Here is a 16,193-nt window from a genome sequence, read left to right on the forward strand (position 1 = left end):
ATAGGTTTGGCCTTTTGCAATACATTGGATTCATGTTAATTGCATAGCCTTTTTGTTTATGAAAATTATGCAGTAAACAGGAATATGCCATTGAAAATTCAATGTTTTCAATGACAGTATTTTAATGAGATGAAGTATTCTCCAATGTTTAAATAGTTGTCTGTGTTCTTTACTATAATATAGTTTAAAATACAAAAAAAAAATGAAAGTTTTTAATTACAAAGTATTGTTGTTTTTCTATTCAGCTACTTTTGGAGTAAATTATTCTTCTAATTTTGTATTTTTTCTTATACAGATAAGAGGAAATATTTTATATGGAAAAGATAGAAAATGAAATTGTGTTTTGAGTTCCTATGCAATTTAAATATTTAGTGTAAGTGTTTGGAAGAATCAGGCAAAATGGGAAAAATCAGAAACATGCATATCAAAACTCCACCAATCTGACAATGTAATATCACTCAAGAATACTTCCTCTATTTGAAAAGACTATTATTTAATCTCTGCATCACTGGCTTTGCACAGAAATATTTCAATAGAATGTTAGAAAAACTAGGTTTTTGACAGAGTTATCTGCCCTTGAAATATTCATTTTCAGTTCATTTCAATGAAATTATGAGTCAATGCACCAACATATAGAAAATATTGTCTTTTTTCTTTGATTCTGATGGTGCAAATAGTCAAATTACACCATCAAAATGATGGGTTTTTTTTCATACCCTGTTTCATCCACTGCCTGATTCTTACAGAGACTGACACTTAAGTCGAATCCACTGTACTAAATTTTTATTAAAAAAATTAGCCTGAAAAATTTAACTTACTTAAGAAGAATAGAATCAAATGCCATGATACATAGAAATGTTGAAAACTGAATGTTAAGTCTTTATTCCCTTTTCAGACTTACGTAGGTTTGGGCGTCGAAAGGATTTTTGAAAATAGCTTAAGATATTTTTACTGTGAATTCAGAATGAGTGATCAACATATATTCCTTTAATTTATTATATATAAACAGGTATTCAGTCATTGACTTATAGTTCACTAACTGTCATGAATGTTTCTCCTCCACAGGACTGAAAGATCCACGCTACCTTGGACAAGGCAAGAATCCGGAAGAGATCTTCTGGAGAGAGAACACTTTCCAAAGTCTCCGAGAAAAGTCCTGGATTCCTGACAGCTTTGTTCCTCCAGTTCAAACTACATACATGGAGAAGAAACAGAATGCTTTTACTGGTCATGCTTAGATGAATATGGATGAATGATAAAATGAAATTGACATTTTTTAAAAAACATACTTAACCTTTCAACTTTAATTTAGGCTTTTTATTGATATTTTGAAGAAAAAAAAATATGACAATAATTATTGTTTTAACTGTGAATATGCTTTCAACTTGTACTTGGAAAAACTTAATCCGTCCATAGATTTATATTTTTGTACTTTTTTACCAGAAAGTATTGTACTGTGTTTGTGTTAATATAATTTAAATATAATTACAACTATAGGGCCAGTTTGAGCTTTTTTTAGAGTTCTTTTAACAATTTAACATGTAAATATATCATAGATTAACTATAGCAAGATTTGCTGCAAAAATATTACTCTTTAGATGGATTCATTTGTACTAGTGCTGTCGTTTTCCCTTTTTCTAAGTGGCATTAAAGATTTGGGATAAGTCCGTGGAAGGATCATGCAAAGAGTTTTTATTCAGTCACATCCCTGTAAAAAAAAACCAAAATCTGAAATTTTAAATTCAACAGCACAAAAAAAATATAGATATTTTGTTCATCACATGCATGATTCTTAACAGGGCTTATACCTAACTTGTTTGTTATACTGTGATAGAGTGAACCCCATCTTCTGTGTTAAAATTACATGTATTTGAACCTCAAATGGGGAAGAAGTTTTCTTTTGTTTTTGACTGTGATATTTTTTTCTTTTATACATATCTTTTTTTCTGTCTCATTATACATTGTTATTGTTGCCTTTTAGCAATGTGAAAAAAAAACTTGTGCGTTTCCTGTGTTGAATTGTAGATTTTGTTTTTGTTTTTACTGTTGCATATTTAACTTTATGTTTATAGATCAGCTTTAGTTGCAGTAAACAAATGTATTATTTAGATAGACTAAACTGAAGCACTGAACACTTTTAAATTCATGTCTGCAGACATTCCAAATGGCAATTACACGAATCTATAAGTTACTTTCAGTGCTGGTATACTTCTTAATTCATGCCTTCAGATATATTGTCAGTACGAATTACACAAATACAACAGAAGCTTCCTAAAGCATGCATATCTGCAGACATTTGCAAAGGCAATTACACAAATCAAAAAGTTACTTTCAATGCTGGTATACTTTTCAACTCGTGCCTTCATATATAGCCAATTGATATTACACAAAAACAATAGTAGCTTCATAAAGCAGGCATACTAAGTACTTTAAATACATGTCTGATGACATTGTCAACAGAAATTACACACACTAAAAAGTGACTAGTGACTTATAAAAGCAGCATACTTAAAAATTCATGCCTTCTGACATTGTCAACTTGAATTACAGAAACCAAAAAAAAACTGACACAGGAATCACACAAGATTTGGTTTTTAATTTTTTACTTCCTGGATCGAACACTGACCTCTTTTTTATTGTTTCAAGAGGATATGATGTTTATGATCTTGTAATCTGTTAACTTTATATTGTTAAAATGGCACTATTAAAGTCTTTTGTTTTCATAGATTTTTTGTGTTTGAATTACATTGACAACTATTTAAACTCATTAGCTAAAGAGGTGTTGATTTTGTCTGGAAGAATATGTGAAAAAAGTAATCAAGGCGACCAAGATTCTTGCAGAAATCAAAAGAATGTAATTCAGGGAAAAACACCAGACATGGAAAACAGACAAACACAACAAAAAACATAAAGTAACTAAAATAATACATACAATTAACAAAGAAACAAAAGTATATGAGCAACTTGGACTCCACTAGAAAGTGGGAGCATGGACCAGGTGCACTGGTAGGGTAAGTGTCCTCTGCTTTTCTAAAAACACTTACCGAGTTGCTCATAAAAAGTCAAGTAGAAGAAAGAGATAAGGAAAACTATGACACGTTGAACAAATCAGTTTTCATGGTGCAGATGGATACACCGTAACGATCCACAAGTTCATGATTTCGACCATAAAACTCCTACAGTGATGACTTCAATCTTGGAGCAGCATAACCCAAAAACACTCAAATGTGGCCACTATGTGTTGTCACTCGGACAATTATTGCCAAGTATGATACTGACTTCTGCTTCAGTCCTCATTATTTTCCCTTTAAGGAAATTAAAATAAGGTTTGCTTATTTATTTAAGGATTGTTTTCAATTTTTGCAAACCAACTTTGTAGCAGTTTATGCTTCTTTGACCATGAAGTGGTGTATGAAGCGTAGAGTCCCGAAGTTAGTTATGCAAGCATAAGTTTGTAAAAAAGCAATCCTTATAATTTAACTTCTAAATCAATCCAGTTAGAAATAAAACTTAGTCCCTCCATCATAGCCTCATTTAGTTTGGAATTATTTAAATTGAGGACTGTGGACCAATCCACGTTAATGACGTCACAATACTTTGTTAGTCTATGGAAAACATCCTATCTTGCTGGGAAGTGAAAAAAAGCAAATTAATTTATGGTAAAATGTTGTTTACCAACAGTGCCTATTACAGAAAAAACATGCATTATAGTAGGGCCCTTATTGAACAGCAGGGCAAATACAAGATAGCTGACAATGAAATTCCATTGTGCACCTGTTTCTTGTCCATGAGCACAACATACTTTGCCATACATGTAAATGCTGATGGAAGGTAGGGGTACATATTTTGTATCAGATACTCCTCCAAAACAGCCAAAGGGTGTAAATGAAAAAAGTAGAATATTTATCAGGTAATGAAAAGACTATAAATAGGATGGGTGCAACCATTTGATTTTTACGGATTTAAACGAAAAATATTAGACTATGATAAATGCTGCATTTTTATTTCTTGAAAACTTCAATCATGCTTTAATCTTATTTCAAATGTCATTATAGTCATCCCTCTAAAAATCAAATGTTAGTTCCCTATAAATTCCCAGTGTAGTGTCATTGTGAACATATTTTTTTAATTTTCAATGTGAATGTGCATTGACGAAAATGAGGCTCTCATTTTGTATATAACCAAAAACAGTAACGTGTGTGCAAATCAGAGCTGCTCAGTTTCCACCCTATATGCAGAATTTAAATATTGTACTCTTTGTCTTCAACGTTCATTCAAGAACTGTACTTTTCTTTACTTAGACAGTGATTGCACAAGTAAAGCATATCTCTTTAATTTGTATTTCACATACAAAATTGTAAAGAAATGCTTCGTGGTTTTTTTTCATGCAATTGTTCAATTGTCCAAAACGTTGAAGTATGCTCTTTTAAGCATGTAATGCTGAGCAAAAAAAAACACGAAACAAGTATATTAGTAAATAATTTGCTTACTATGAGTTATAGGCTTACACTTAAAAAATGTAACCTTAACTCAAACTTAACACTGCCATCCAGGTAAGGCAAATATAATATTACTCAGGCTGTCAGTGAAGGGCCTTGGTTAATCCGGTGTCCCATAACTGGGTGAGTTTTTTTTGTGTTTTTTTTTTTTGTTTTTTTTTGGGGGGGGGGGTGACGTCCTTGACTTCCCTGTCGGTTCTCGTACGGACGGTTAGCATAAGTGGGTCCGGTTGTATTGAGTACTCAAGTAAATGCTACACTTGGTATTCATACAAAAAAGTGTCTGTAAATATTTAGGGGCCTACATGTAGGTGCCTATACGCAAAATACGCACTTAATCAGTAAAAATAAAAAGAAAGTCTTTTGCTGTAGAATACCAGTCTAAGGCGGTACCTTTTGATTTTAAATACTAATTCATCTTCTTGGTTGCCACAACTTGGGTTGTTATTTCTTTGACATAATGATATTTTCTATGACAAAAATTTCCATTCCTGATATATTACAAAAACTCTCAGTCATTTGTAATGTCATCCAATATTAAACCAGAATTCCGCGTTCGTTTCTTACTTTACTTTTTTAAGTTACATGTATATATATTGCACAAAGTTTAAAATGGCAAAAAGAAAAAGAAGGTTTTTCTCCACCTCTTCCAATTGTATAAGTCTGAATCTTTGCACAATGCAGATATAATCAATCAGGAGCGGATTCAGACAGGGGAGTGGCGGGTGTGCCCCCCTAAAATTGGCAAAGCATGGGTTGTCAGGGGTAGATTTAGGCGGTTTTAGGTTGAAACTTTAATTTCTCGCTAATTTCACCACAAAAGATATCTACATTGCACCCTCTCTAAAAGAATATTTCAAAAATTTAACCTAAAAATTTTTTTCGCATCGCTCCGCTCGGCGAAATTTTAATTGTGCGCCCCCTAATCTAAAATCCTGAATTCGCCCCTGTCAATGAGATATAGATAGATATTTATTACAGGAAAGATGTATGCTTGTTTCGCAGGACCTTCGAGTCACGTTCTCGGTTTCGCCGGCGTATGTCTGTCTGCGTGTTAATTGCATTTACTTTTTACATCAGGATTGTCTGCTCCCGCTGTTAGTCAAATTTTTTTTTACATGGACTTCAGTCTCCTTTCAAGTTGCTGATACAGACTGAAAATGCATGTACTAGTATTTCGCTGGGCCTACGTGCAGTGTCGTAAAATAAATGTGGACTCGACCCTAAAATGATTTATTTTGTGTACACATCATTTAGCCTTAGCTACGCCCCTGATATTGGTCTCTGACTCCTTAGAATTACCTCGATGAACCCGCAGCATTAATCAATGTTCATTCTAAGTGTAAACCTATTCAACACTTTTCAAGAGACTAGATTGGCACTCAATGAGAACAATCTGTACCATCCTCTCGCAAATATACGATAGAAACTTTTATTTTTCATGCATTCCATGTAAATTAGAAAAAGTGACAAAAGTTGAAAGAAAACTGTATGTTGACCCATTCCGACTTAAAAATAAAATATCTTCCCGTCTACAATGCATTCTCCTCTGTATTTGTCCCGCTTCTGTTAATTCAGGTACGGAAATCTTCCTTTCCTCTTTTGTCTACCCTTGACTTTTGTGAGCATATCGGTGGATGTTTCTAGAAAAGCAGAGGACGCATACCATACCGGTGCACCTGGTCCATGCTCCCAATTTTTCGTGGAGTCCGAGTTGCTCTTTTATTTTTGTTTCTTCGTACGTGTTATTTTGATTACTTCATATTCTTTGTTTCCCTGCCTTGCTCTTATCACTGGAATGCATTCTTTTGATTTCCGCTAAGATCTTGGTTCCCATGATTACTTTGCTATAAAGTAGACCTACAGATAATATTATAACATAACGTCTTTCCACAGTTGATCTAAAAATTAACCATTTGACTGAGAATGATTACCCTTAGCTATAAATATTTGAAGTATACCCGAGATTTGAAGCCTATGATGGATGATTGATACTCAAAACAAAATGATCAAAAACATGTTTTAATTTGAAAACAAACTATTTCCAGTTATCTGTGAAATCATATAACCGGAAAATGTTGCGTACACTTCAGATGGTCCATTACCTAATGACGTAGTATAGTTACTCATGTCAAGGTAAACTGTGTCATGAACTTTCAGTTCTAGCATTGCAGAGTTACTTCCCCCTGCCCATCCTTTATTTTGGTGACCATACACGGAGTTGATGTAGACATCGTTTTTATAAAGGTCTATGAGCACTTGTTCGTTCTCACCAGCAAGAGCGTGGTAATTAAAGGCGTAAACACCGTGTGTTCTAGCAGTAAATTTTCCCGTCAGCATATTGAAACCTCCGTTCTGATTGGTCCACACTCGGTCAAATAAAACTTGATGAATAGATACGGCAGTGTTATCGAGATCTCTTGTAAGACCAACAGAGAACGATTCTACACCTGCAAATAAAGAAATGTATGAAAAGCGCAAATAATCTTTACAGAAGTCAAAACAGATTTATAGGCAACGGAGTGGGTTAGGTAATTCTTCTTCCTGGATTTATTTGTTATTAATGGAACCGACTTTATTTTTTCACCATATGCCTTTTCGTTGACAATATATATATATATATATTTTAAAGACTTTTGATCTCAAAGTTTATCCTAGCAATACACGATGCATTCGACAAAATGCACTCACTGCGTTGCAAACTGGGATATGAACCAATCAGGAATTTTAAGATGTTCGGAGTGACACAGTCTGCTCCCTGAATTATCCAAAAACCTTCATAACTAGACACTTTTGAAAGTCCCTTTATATCAATTTAAATGTATTTTTAACATTGGTCAAGTGTTAAAGATACCATTATTTCCTTGGGCTGCTGAGGATAAAAGGTAAGCTGAAAACGTTGCATATAGTTGTTCGTCCGCATAATCTCCCTCTATAATTACTGTTGTGCCTGGACGACCGTTGATAGATATTCGATCTCCAGCTTTAAGCTGCAATAGAGCACTGTTGCCATGGCCTGCCCAAGTTGAGGGAGAATTTGCATAGGCAGAATTTATATATTGGTCGTTATGGTAAAGATCCAGCCACAGAATCTTGGAAAGAATGTAAAAAAATATAAAGTAATACAATCCTCAGTGAAATTTTTTCAATGGAAAATTTGAACTATATATTTAGTTTGTATTTTTTTCGGATATTCTAAGACAAAAAAACCGTAGCTTAGTTATTTTTTATCGGAAATCCATTTTTCCATTTTATTTTGACATCATAGTTTGTTTATGTAATGATAGAATTATAGAACGGACATTTAAACCCTCTGCATTTCTTTAAAAAAACTATTATGGACAATATTATTCAGTTTGACTAATTCTGTCCTCCAGTATGAGAGGGTCAATAGCATGCATGTAATCTACATGCCAAAATTCAGAGGGTCTCCTCTGTTTTAAAAGCACGTGGTCAGTTGCGTCGTTCGTATAGTACATTAGACATATTCATAGTATACTCATTCGTCATCCTTTACAAATGAATTGTTATTTATCAAGAAACATACTTCTCCAAATTCAGAAAGTGCATGATAATGAATCATGTAATATCCGTCCACACTGGCAGTGAAGGCTCCTGTGTTGTTATTATATCCTCTCCCTGCATTGGTTATCACTTTATCGAAGACAACAGGAGCCCCCTTTACTGTCATGTTGTAAGTCAGTGAAGCTGAGAAACCAATGCGACCAGAATCTGATATGTATTTAAAAAAAAAGAGTTTTCATGTGTATTTTCGGTCAATCTAGCTCTATGTTCCACAACGTTTCATGTTTCCACTATAAACTACGAAGTATTGCTATATAACTAGTTTAAAACCATTACCATAGGAGACTTGATTAAAGATATTTGAAAAAAAGCATTGGTATATCAAACTACTTTTTTGCTAATTTTTCTTCAAACAAAATTTCCTATTTAAATACTATGTTGGCTTACTTTAATCGTCTTGAAGATCAAATTGAAATAAAAAGGCAGGATAGCCAAAAAGTAAAATAAAAAGGCGGGATTTATTATTGTCCCAATATATATATTTCTTTTGGTTTGTATTATGAAAGATTCAGTGCTCAAAAAGTCCCCCATAAAATCAAATGGTTGCTCCATAATAATAGCATACCAGCTGGAGAAGCCGAATTAACCAGAGCTCCACTGAATGTTGTGTAGATTTCATCGGCAGCTCCATAGACATCGTTTACATAGTTATCGACAGCTTTCACGAAAATAAGGTCACCCTTCGAAAGGTCAAGAACAACACTGTTGCCGGCATCAGCCCAGTCATAATATGTGGAAGCGTAGATAGATACGACATAGTCATTGTTCTTGTAAATATCTAACCAGACTTCTCCGTTCTCTGAGCTCAAAGAATGGACGTGAAACACATATAAACCAGGTATTTGAACTTGAAACTTCTTGTCAAAAGTAAACACAGCATTAATGTTGGTTATGTCCTTATCGAAGTCAATTATCTCTCCTTTTGTCAAGTGCTTGTTTGATGCCAGGCCTTTAGTAAAAGCAACTATGTCAGCTGCTGACACTGAAAATTCAAGGAATTGCCAAATTAGACAGGAAGGCAGTTCAGATTTGTATTGTAGTGTGTATGTGTAAGTGTAATGATTATCAGATAAACCAAAACGTGACAATACAGTGAAACCTGTCCAATCCGAACTTTGAATGACTGAAAACTCGTCTTAACCAAACCCTGAATTATCTAAAAACCTGCATAAACCAGACAATTTAAAGTCTTGTTTAGCGTTCAATGTATTTTGAACCTGTGTAAACCGAACACCTGTCTAAACCGAACCTATTTGAAACTTTTACAGCGGTTCGTTATGAACAATTTTCACTGTATTTGTATCTTTTGTCTATTTGTATGCTATTCATAATGACGTATCATATATAATAGAAACAGCGAAAGCCTTCAAGCTTAATAGCAAAGTACGGCTTTAGATTAAAAAAGTACTATCTTTAAAAAAAAGATAGGCGACGCAGTAAAAGTTTGTTCTTTTTTACTTCTAAGTTTCTACATTTTTTTCAAGAAAATACCACATGGCACGCAATTTTCAAGGTTCCGATAAAGTTTTTTTTTCGAACGCAATTCAAAATTTTCGATACAGATTCTTCGAACGCCACTAAGTTATCAGTATTTAGCCAATCGGGAAAAAGAACTACAATCAGGTGACTCGCCTTTCCATATAAGGGCGTCCTTAAGGTCAAAGGGTAAAAAGCGAAGCTATACCGACTGCGTCGGAATAAAGATGGAGTACCAAAAAGAAAAAATAGACAATTTTGTGCTAACTGAAGGATAGTCGATAAGCATGCGCAGATCATGCGCAATATTCATTTTCACGAGGAAAATTCTTTTGTTCTACCCAAGCCCTACCTCGCGTAAGTGTGTATTGAGCATGCTCATCAACTTCCCACAAAAGGGTCTATTGTTTATCTATTCATATCACAAACGTTAAAAATGTTACTATAGGAATAAAGTGAATTACAGCCGCAATCAAAACATACTTTGCCTGGACGTTTGAATATACCACGAGATCACAGAAATCTCAAAAAAATAAAACCGGTGGTAGAACAATGATAAAATGGAGTTTCCGCGATTTATTTCGATTCTGATAGGACAAGTTTCTTCATATTTTTGAATAGACGCAGCCTATGTGTTGCACTAAATGTTGGTCGTGTGTTTATCTTTTTTACCATGGCTGTGGTCTTAAGAGCTTTGAAGCACGTTATATTAGACTCACTGTTTATATATGTAGTAAGCTTTCGTAATAGAGAATTAAGTAATTCTTGACGCTTTATTATGAGAGAAAACAATTAGAACCATTTTGCCATTGTCGGAAACCTACGGTTGACTACGCTTCGTATTTCCCTCAATCATGCTCTGTTCCGAAAGTTTACCAAATATATAAAAACTGATAATTTTTGTGATCTCTTAGTATATCTTAAGACGTGCAATCAAATTCTGTTGTGTCTTATGTGATTGCGGCTGTAATTACTTTTTTTCGTCAATGATGGAGGGAGAAACGAGGCGTTACGGTAGTCAACCATGGTTTCCGGCGATGCTTTTTGTCAAACCAGTAACAAAACAGATTTTAGTATCAACTTGGATAAACTTGGTATCCATGACATACTTGCGAATGAATTATTGATATGGACATACAATTAAAGTTAATGTAAATATCTATTATAACATGCTATAATTGTGCGAAACTTTATTATCATGTGTATGGAAGGAATAAATACAAGTTACACTTAATAAAAATGGAAGAAATGAAGAATCTTTATTTGGATTTTAAAATTCTGGGCCTTTGACCTTTGTCTTAACTTCGCTACTAACCTCGTCCGGATAATATTAACTGTAAATTTTCATAAATTATCGAATTTCAGTATGTATTGTAAACATTCATATGTGAAAACCTATAAACCTTCCTCAATATTATGAACTAATATTACTTTTTTTTTTTTGTTGACTTTTTGGATAATTATCTTACCACATGATAGAAAAGTCCCAAGACAAATTAAGAAGGACAGCATACTTATGGCAAAGGGTGTTCTATAATGAATTAGATTTAAGACTCTTATCTTTCAGTTGAGTTCTTGCATGTAAGATGAATGAAAATGATAGGTCAAATAATGTCAACGTACTTTGGTCTTATCAAACCTTGACAAAATTGACCTTGACCTGCATGCAACGAGACCGTTACATAGATTCCCTTCTTGTACCACGTTCCAGTCTTATTTATGATATCTAATGAGTTTGTTTTGCTATTTTCTCAAGCTACTAGTACCATCTCCCATTGTTTGTTTGTTTGTTTGTTGTTTTTTTTTTCAGGTACAGCTTTGAGCTTTTTAGAATGTTTATTCTTGTAATGAAAGTATACAGTGAAAAATGATTTTGATTTTCGTAAAATATTTCAAGGTTCATCATTACATTTCGACAAATATGGCATCAATTTCACCAATTTCCCTCTGACTACAGTCAAACCTGTTTATCTAGAAAATTTTTACGACATAGCAACCCCTAGATATGAAAAAAAGTTACATCGAGCTTAAGTAAAATTATATCAAAAACTGGCCTGATTTTTGCTGGTTTATTTTTTTTTTTTCAATTCTGCAGAGAGTGCAAAAATAAACAAGCACCTCAGATTCACTTGATAAGGTCCACCCATTTACACAGTTTAACTCACGCATTGTGTATGGGTGTCTACAGTCCTTCTTTTGACCACCATATCAGTGTGAATAGAGTTTATCTTTAGGTGAATACATAGAGAACATCTCAAAACAATATACCCTCTTTGCAGAATTGATAAAATTAAAACAGAAAAAGTCAGGCCAGTTTTTTTTTTATATAATTTTACATAAAATGAATGCAACATTCTGATATCTAGGGGAATCGATGCTGTGCCTTAGAATTCTCCTAGATACACAGGTTTGTCTCCAGTCAGAGATAAGATAGTGGTAGAATTGAAGGCATATTTGTCGAAAGGTAATGATGAACCTTAAAATTATAGATAGTTGGACTCATCAGTTTCATCGTTCGAAAGTAACACCAACCAATTTCCGACAAATAATCAACATTTTAATCAAGAATATCATTCAATTCTCGCCATTTTGTATTTTTGAGAAAATATACCACTTAACGAAGTTGAACATCCAATCTTTAGTGAAAACTACCGTAAGAAAAGGAATACTGGATACGCAAACTAGGTACTCCCAATATCTTATAGATGCAATAACAATATCAGAACTACAGTAAATCGTTTAAGTCATCATAACAATAACATACATGTGATGTATTTGTTCTGCAACAATCCAAGACAGAGAAGAAGTCATGGCCATTGCCTCTATTTCAAAGACAAACCCATACCGAATATTTCATATTCCTATGCTACGCCAATTGCCTCCAAAATTTTCGAACTACAAAAGCGTATTGCAGGACCTCAAGATTGCGGACTTCAAGGCTAAGTCACCTGATTATACGGATCATTACGGAATATTTAGACGTCTTAGAAAACGAATCTTTTCTTAAAGACCTTGCTAAATATCACAATTACTGTGAACCACACTCCTTAAATTGGAATTGTTTCCAAATTCTTATGGATACTGTGGAGAACTATGCCAGATTACACAGAACAAAAAAATACATTGAGTCGCTGTAAGAGTGGGTGATAGCTGTGAGGTCTTTAATCCTTTTAAAATCATATCAATCGTTGTTACTCTAAAAGAGACGGAACACTTAGGTACAAATACGTAGTATTTGGTATCTCTGATTTTATACCATATATTTGCAATTTGACGATTATACTTTGCTAACTAATTCTACATCATATTTTTGTTACGGAAGAAATGTCAAAATGTTAATAGAAACGCCCCATCCTCCAACAGAATCTACTGTCTAAATAACCATAGATTGTCGTCTGGGAGCTTATAACCTAGTATTTGTCCAGTGTGGTGAACGCGTTTTTTTTTTCAGTAAACGGTCGGCATTCCAAATTGTGCTCCGCTACTTGTTGGCGTCTTCTTATATATTCATTTAACCTGGTTTCAAAGCTGATCTTATCCAAAAGAAGGAACATGTTAAGCCAGATCTTCTGATTTCAGTTTCCACTAGGTGACGTTTTGTCGTTAAACACTCATAGATCCAGTGTATTTCATACATCGCAATTATCCTAATAACTTGAGATAAAAGACGCTACAGACACTGTGAAGTCACTCTCAAACCTGGACCTACTCATAGAGATCGATGGAGGGAAACACATGGCCATACTAATCAACAAACGCGATGACTTACTGTAACGTATCGTCAACTTTCCTTTCATCTGTGGGAACATCCTTTCACCTGCTGGTTTTCATATTACAAATCATATGCTATGCCTGAATTTGCCGAAACTACGCAGACTACCACGATGAAATATGTACATTTATATATTTATGGAACGGGATTATGTTTCTACAATCAAAACTTAAGTCATCACTACATTAGTTTTATGGTCATTATCATAAAGTCGTGAATCGTTATAATGCATCTATCTGCACCATGAGAATCGATTCATTAAAATTGTCATTTCTTTTCTCTTTCGTTTAACGCGGACGTGATATTTTGTGATCCACAACTAGGCGGGTGTTTCTAGAAAAGCAGAGGATGCTTAAGCTACCAATGCGCTCGGTCCATGCCCTCGGTGTTTAGGTGAGTCCTGGCTGCTCACTTACTTTTGTTTCTTTGTACATATTATTTTGATTTTTTCGCGTTCTATGTTGTGTGTTGCTATTTTGCTTGTTTAGTCGTTATATTTGGATAATGCTTTTTATTGGCATCGTTCGTATACTTGATTCCCATGATTTCCACATCAGTATTCGACATGTTTATGTCATATATGGTTCATTTTGTACACATTTATATGCCCTAATTATTAGGTACCATGAAAATTTTTATTTACCGCTAGTGTTATTTTTTTTTGTTTGTTTGTTTGTTTGTTTGGTTTTTGTTTGTTTGTTTGTTTTGATTTTTGTTATGGTTGTTGTTGTAACATCCTATGGCTCTACAGTGCAATTTCACTGAATGCCCTTCAAATGGGCTAAGTTCAGCCACGTGTTTTGAACAATTTTGATACATTGAATATATGTACTTCTGTGTTCTAGGTTTGTTCGAATTTAAATTCAATTATTAAAATCTAATTCCCAACTGAAAATGATGTTCTATTCAACTCGTTTTGATAAATAGATATTGTCAATATCAATTGTCAACCTTTTACGAAAAGCAAAATTCTGAGAAAAAAATAAATGAATTTGAAACCCAGATTTGAATGCCAAAAATAATTACAGCCGTTATTGATTGCATTTTATACATAGTACGACGGTGCTAATACAAACTTCCATTTTATTCAGGATCTGATAATAACATTTTTTTTAAATAATTTATTAGCAAACAAGGTACCTCTTAGAACATACATCAACAGTATTAAATAGAGGCTATTAATACTAATGATTAGTTACCAGATCTAATTGGAAAAATAAATAAAAAAGTAAATTATACTTCATTCAGTTGGAAATATGTTGATGGTAAGAGCTCACTGTTGTTCTTTTTGGTGTACGTTTTCTGTTTTGTTTTAGTGTTGTCTTATTTTGTTGTTGTTTTTGTTGTTGTTGCTGTTGAAATTGTATTATAGTTGCCTTTTGTCTTTGCATTACTGTTAAAATATGCATAATGATTTTGTCGAGAACTAAAAAAATCTGAAAGACTTACGGCATCTTCCATAAACAGACCTAGGCCTAAGGTATATCCCAAGATTATCCTATGATATGACTTTGTCTGATGACACCTTTGTTAAACAGGCCCACGAATGTAGAACAAGGTCGCACTCTATGCGGTGATTGGTCACATGTTATTTCAATGCATTATTCATTTTACTTTCTGCATCTAAAGTTGACAAAAATATATTCTTAAATATACATTTTCAAGACTCCTTGAAAAATATTAGACTTATGTTCAGTTGGTTCATTTGATCTGAACTATTTTTATTTAAATGTATTTTACCCATGAGGACTACACGTGAAACAATTCAGAAAAAAACAAGTTTGACCATTCCAAACATATGATACAAAATGGACTTTCTCCCGATTTTCAAGCTTGTTTGCAACATTTAAAAACATGTATGAAAGCGTCATTGAAATAAGCAAAAGTTTTATGATACGAAAATATAATAAAAAGGTCTATTGAAATATGGGGGACGAGTATGAGGAATGAGGATTTTGTATTAGGGGATGTAGAAATTGAATTTGGACTATAGGCAATTTAAAATGTATCTAATAGAAAACAATAGTTTAACCTACGCAGACTTTTTGTATCGCGCTAGAACTCTAACAAATAGGCTTCTGGAACAGGGTTATGTTGCTACAAGATTGAAGTCATCACAATAAAAGTTTTATGGTCGTCATCATGAACTCGTGGATCGTTATGGTATATCCATCTGCACCATGAAAACTGATTTATTCAACGGGTCGTAGTGTTTTCCTTTCCTGGCTTGTCTACCCCGGACTTGACTTTTTATGAGCAACTCGGTGGGCGTTTCTAGGAAAACCGAGGACGCTTACGCTACCGGTGCACCTGGTCCATGCTCCCAGTTTTAGTGGAGTCCGAGTTGCTCATTTGTTTTTGTACTTTGTATGTATGATTTTAGTTACTTTATATTCTTTGTTGTGTATGTCTGTTTTCCGTGTCTGGTCTTTGTCCCTGAATTATATTCTTTTGATTACCGCTATAACCGTGGTTCCATTGATTACTCTTTTACCCTTGAAACATTTTCGTTAGACATAAATGCATCGGAATCTTAGCTAAGTTACTGAAATGATTTAAAAGCAGCAGTTTGATAGTGAGATCTTTTTACTTTGAAGTCAAAAAGAACAAAAAATCTTCTTTTTTGTTGTAATAATTTTATATACAAAATGCATTTTTATACTCTTTCACACTCAGATGAAAGCAGAATTTCTATAACATAATTGTATACAGCGAAACCTGTCTAAATAACCCGAATCACTATCTACATCTAACATATCAATTCAAATTCAAATGTATTTGAACCTTTGCAAACTAAACATCTGTCTAAACCGATCTGAATCCAAAAGTCTGACTGGTTTACGCAGGATCCACTGTTTTAT

General features: G+C 33.8%; 2 protein-coding genes across 3 annotated transcripts in view; one reads left to right on the forward strand and one right to left on the reverse strand.

The window, feature by feature from the left end:
- Positions 1–2,727, forward strand: part of LOC148617199 (fibrocystin-L-like) — a 65,533-nt gene extending 62,806 nt beyond the window's left edge. For both annotated transcript variants that reach the window (XM_088584676.1, XM_088584677.1), the window contains one exon: positions 1,066–2,727. In XM_088584676.1, the coding sequence (XP_088440802.1) occupies positions 1,066–1,238 (173 nt within the window). In that variant the 3' untranslated portion in view covers positions 1,239–2,727. The remainder of the gene's footprint in view (positions 1–1,065) is intronic.
- A 3,778-nt stretch (positions 2,728–6,505) lies between these two features.
- Positions 6,506–11,157, reverse strand: LOC148617201 (uncharacterized). The gene is made up of 5 exons (XM_088584678.1): positions 11,030–11,157; positions 8,650–9,066; positions 8,047–8,231; positions 7,354–7,591; positions 6,506–6,949 (listed from the first exon to the last, which is right to left on the reverse strand). The coding sequence occupies exons 1-5, from the start codon at positions 11,070–11,072 to the stop codon at positions 6,522–6,524; spliced, it is 1,311 nt and encodes a 436-aa protein (XP_088440804.1). The 5' UTR covers positions 11,073–11,157; the 3' UTR covers positions 6,506–6,521.
- Positions 11,158–16,193: the final 5,036 nt, after the last annotated feature.

Source organism: Perna viridis, chromosome 5 (assembly GCF_037379345.1).
Source record: "Perna viridis isolate PV_CMFRI_1.1 ecotype Kerala chromosome 5, ASM3737934v1, whole genome shotgun sequence".
Classification (NCBI taxonomy): domain Eukaryota; kingdom Metazoa; phylum Mollusca; class Bivalvia; order Mytilida; family Mytilidae; genus Perna; species Perna viridis.

Excerpts from the sequence above, each read along its gene's own strand:
- LOC148617201 (XM_088584678.1), bottom strand. The coding sequence starts at position 11,072 with ATGCTGTCCTTCTTAATTTGTCTTGGGACTTTTCTATCATGTG. Across the intron at positions 9,067-11,029 it reads TGGGACTTTTCTATCATGTG|TGTCAGCAGCTGACATAGTT; the intron begins GTAAGATAATTA and ends TTGAATTTTCAG. Across the intron at positions 6,950-7,353 it reads AGCAGCCCAAGGAAATAATG|GTGTAGAATCGTTCTCTGTT; the intron begins GTATCTTTAACA and ends CTTTATTTGCAG.